The sequence below is a fragment of the Cebus imitator genome, unplaced genomic scaffold (genome assembly GCF_001604975.1).
Source record: "Cebus imitator isolate Cc_AM_T3 unplaced genomic scaffold, Cebus_imitator-1.0 Scaffold609, whole genome shotgun sequence".
Taxonomy (NCBI): Eukaryota; Metazoa; Chordata; class Mammalia; order Primates; family Cebidae; genus Cebus; species Cebus imitator.
In genome coordinates this window covers 687673-692103 of record NW_016107924.1, presented here as the reverse complement: position 1 = coordinate 692103, position 4431 = coordinate 687673, and the positions used below count along the sequence as shown (strand labels likewise).

The following is a 4431-nucleotide window of genomic DNA, read 5'->3' as shown; positions in this document are numbered from 1 at the left end:
AAGCCAAGGGTCCCGGCTGTCTGATGGTTTCTGTTCTTGTGTATCACGTCTGTCTGTCTCCCTTCCGCCCCACTGTACCCTGATGACCAGAAACGCCCTTTACTTGAGATAACTGGAGTTGGATTCTGTTTCCTGCAATGCAAATACAGCACGCAAAAAGCAAGTGAAAGAATATCCCTGACCGGGAAGAGAGCCCAGCTGTTCCCTGAACAGACTTCACACCAGGCAGTTCTTGCTGCATTTTCCCCAGTAAAATCTTCCCTCGTGGTGCTTTATTTTATTCTGCAAAAATAAGCCTTATTATAAATCACAATGAAATCCACAAACCAAACCCCAAATTCTCTAGCAAAACAAGACCCCCTTGATGTATAAAGTCACCGCTGACAGGATAGTCTTTTTAAGTTATTGCTTTTGTCGCTTGTTTCTTGAGAAGATGACGCCAATAAGGCCGATGGCTGCCAAGCCCACTCCTGCAATGCCTGCAGCGACGACGACATCTCTGACCTGCAACAAAGAGGAGGGTGAGTCAGACTCTGTGTCAGGATTCAGAGTACAGGCTGCACATTCAGCAGGAACATTCAGCTCGGGGTACCTCACATGCCCCTTGGCCTCCCTGGCAAAACTAAGGAGTCCACAAACATTGGTAGGGAAGAGGGGAGGAGAGGGCTGGATGGGGAAAGAATTGGTGGCTAGAGCCGGCTGGCCTGAAATTTACATGGAACAAAGATGGGAAACTGGATTCACCCAGTGGGTATTTAAAGCATTTAAATCCTCAGAGGGTGGCTGTGGAAAGGACAGGGAGCGGATGCAGGGATGGTCAAGATCATGGCTGGCCAATGGGGAGCTGTAGAAGCAAATGTGAAATCAGGGAGAAATTGTTATTGAGTAGTCTGTAAACCACAACCTCCATGAGAGCAAGGAACTCTGCTGTCTTGTTCATCACTGTACCCCCAGTGGCTGGTCCTGCCTCTTTACATGTTCTTAAAGACTCAACTATAAATAGTCGTAATGTTAGAATTACTAGGGTATCTGACTTGTTTGTAGTAGGAAAAAAGTGTTTCAAAACTAAAAGTAAATTGCCAGTAAAAATTGAATATATGTCCAATTTTACTGCCTCCTGAAACTCAACTAAAAATAAAGTAAGGCATTTGTTTAAAGCATAATTCCACAAGAAAATGGACTTAGAAAACACTAAGTCCTAAGGCAGCAGTGGAAAAAGCTGAGGATAAACCCTGATAATATAAAATAATCCTCCAAAAGGATCTCATATTAACCCCGGGTACCTCTAGAAGTGGGAAAGAATGAGAGAGAGCTTTAGGTGGTCCCTGAACCTCCTCCCTGACCCCCAACAGAGGTCTGAACGGTTATTCTCTGCAGAGGGCATAAAAGAAGATTTAGGGTCCTAGAGGCCTAGAAGCACATGTGAGAATGTGGGTATCAAACCACAAACAAGGGATTGAAAGACTGTAAACATGCTAAATGTGAGGCTCCCAGACCTCATACCTTTCTCTGTTCCCAGAACTTTACCCTCCACACAAGAGTCCAAAAGACTTTTCTGGGGAATCTGACTGGCCCAGATGAAAACAACAAAGGATACCCATTCTAGGAATTCCCAAATAGCCCAATCAGATCATCCAACAGTGAAACTCAAAGTCAGCAAGCCACTGCCCCTACGCCCACCCCACTCACTCAGAGCTCCATCCAGTAGCAAACCCTACTTTTTTTGACAAACTGAAAACTGTTCAGCAAACGTATGCAAGAGGGGAGATGCTCAGCCGGGCACAGTGGCTCACACCTCTCACCTCAGCACTCTGGGAGACCGAGGCAAGTGGATCATTTTGAGGCCAGGAGTTCCAGACAAGCCTGGCCAATGTGGCAAAACCCTGTCTCTACAAAAAAATACAAAAATTAGCCAGGCCTGGTGGCACAAGCCTATAATCCCAGCTACTCGGGAGGCTGAGGCATGAGGATCACTTGAACCTGGGAAGCAGGATTTGCAATGAGTGAAGATTGTGCCATTGTGCTCCACCCTGGGCAACGCAGCAAGAAAGAGGTGAGATATTCTGTTTATGTATGTCACAATTAAGGGATCTCAACAACATAATGATTTTACAGTATATATTAAAGGTCAGTATATAGAGAGGGTAAGAGAAAAGTAACAAGGAAAACATAGGTTGAAAGAATTAGCATCTCTTTCCTTATCGATGAACTTGAATAATAAATCTTGGTCAAAATAACTTTCTGATAGTAAGACAGTGAGTATATTAAGTGTATAAAACTGAGAAACCAAAATTACAAAATAAGAAAGGTGGCTTTACACAAGTACCGCTTGACAGAAATGTTACTTGTAATTTCTCTTGAAAAAAAAGAAATGCTTAAGATGCTTTAAGGATTCTAAAATAAAAAGAACCAATATATATTTAACTTAACAAATTTAAGAGGCGAAATTGTATTTAGATGTCTTAATTTAAAAACCTAGGCCACACTACACTTAGCAAACAGATCTTGTTTTTAGGATATAATTTGTTAACTATTTTAGTTTACACGAAGTAATAGGAGTTGGTTTTCTCTGAATTCAACTGAACATGATGGTTGGCAAGTGCATTTTTAATCATGAGCATACAACCAACATACCAAACAACTGAAGAGGGCCTCTAAAATTAAAGACAGAGACAAAAAAAAAAAAAAAAAAAAAAAAAAAAAAAAAGCAGTCTGGAGAAACAGAAACCATATCTAGAAAAGAAAACATCCATTTAAAAACTATCATTAGATCACTTCTCAGCCTTTAGGCTAAGATCAAGTATAAAAATTATCATTGGAGAATAAGATAGCATATTGCATCCAAAAGAAAACATCCTTTTAAAAACTATCATTAGATTACTCCTCGGCGTTTTGGCTAAGATGCAGTGTAAAAATTTATCCCTGGAGAATAAGACAGCATATTGCATCCAATAAATAAGAACATGGTACTATTTTAAAAATAGAATATTGAGAAAATAAAAATGGTTCATAAAAAATAAAAATATAATAGAAATAACAAACTCAATAGAAAGGTTGAAAGATAAAGTTAAGTAAATCTCTCAAAAGGAATAGAAAAAAATAAAGAAATAGAAACCGAAGGGGGGAAAATAAAAAAGAACAATCTGGCCAGGTGCAGTGGCTCATGCCTATAATCCCAGCACTTTGGGAAGCCAAGGCAGGTGAATTGCTTGAGCTCAGGAGTTCAAGACCATCCTGGCCAACATGGTGAGACTCCGTCTCTACTAAAAATACAAAAAAATTAGCCAGGCATGGTGGCAGGCATCTGTAATCCCAGCTACCCAGGAGACCAAGGCAGGAGAAATGCTTGAACCCAGGAGGCAGAGATGGCAGTGAGCTGAGATTGTGCCACTACATTCCAGCCTGGACCACAGAGCAAGACTCAGTGTCAAAAGAAAAGGAAAGAAAAGAAATGGTGCTCTGAGTCCCATCTTAATGGATAAAAGTAGACCTACACAAAAGCACATTACTATGAAATTTTGAACACTGGGTAAAGAAAAGACATTACAACATTTAGAGCAGAGGAGAAAAACAGGAAATGGAGAAAAGATCAGGAATCAGGATGGCTTCAGATTTCTCAAAAGCAATTGTGGAAGCAAGAAGACAATGGAACAATGCCTCCAAAACTCTGAAATGAAACCATTTCCAACCTAGAATTCTATACCCAAAGTATAAAATCGAGTGACAGGGTAAAATGACAAATAATTCAGATATACAAGTTCTCAAAAAATTTACTTCCCATGCATCTTTTTACGGAAAGATGCTGAAGATGGTGCCCCCAAAACAGAGGAGTAAACGGAGAAAGAAGAAGACATGAGATAGAAACCAGGACTGGAGAGAATAGAATGGAATCTCCCCAGAATGACAGTGAAGGGAGATCTCAGGATAACAACTTAGTACCAGGTATAAAGAATAACTGGTAGGCAGAATAATAAGCCCCAAAAGATGTTCATGTCCTAATTTTAGGAATCTATAAATATATCATGCTGCATGGCAAGTGAGAATTAAGGTTACTGATGAAATCAAGACTGTTAATCAATTTACTTTAAAATAGGGAAGTTATCCTAGATTATCCATGTGGCAAAATGTAATTACAAAGTTCCTTAAAAGATAGAAGACAGGGCCGGGCATGGCAGCTCACACCTGTAATCCCAGCACTTTGGGAGGCCAAGGCAGACGGATCCCAAGGTCAAGAGATCAAGACCATCCTGGCCAACATGGTGAAACCCATCTCTACTAAAAATACAAAACTTAGCTGGGCATGGTGGTATGCCTGTAGTCCCAGCTACTCGGAAGGCTGAGGCAGGAGAATCACTTGAACCCAGGAGCCGGAGGTTGCAGTGAGCCGAGATGGGCCACTGCACCCCAGCCTGAGCGACAGTCCGTCTCAAA

The 4431-nt window shown here is 41.1% G+C and overlaps 1 protein-coding gene across 1 annotated transcript in view; it reads right to left on the bottom strand.

Annotated features, from left to right (window-relative positions):
• Nucleotides 1-232: 232 nt before the first annotated feature.
• Nucleotides 233-4431, bottom strand: part of LOC108294884 (phospholipase A and acyltransferase 3) — a 45217-nt gene continuing 41018 nt past the window's right edge. The window contains exon 5 of the mRNA XM_017516892.2: nucleotides 233-504. Coding sequence (XP_017372381.1) covers nucleotides 403-504 — 102 coding nt within the window. The 3' untranslated portion in view covers nucleotides 233-402. The remainder of the gene's footprint in view (nucleotides 505-4431) is intronic.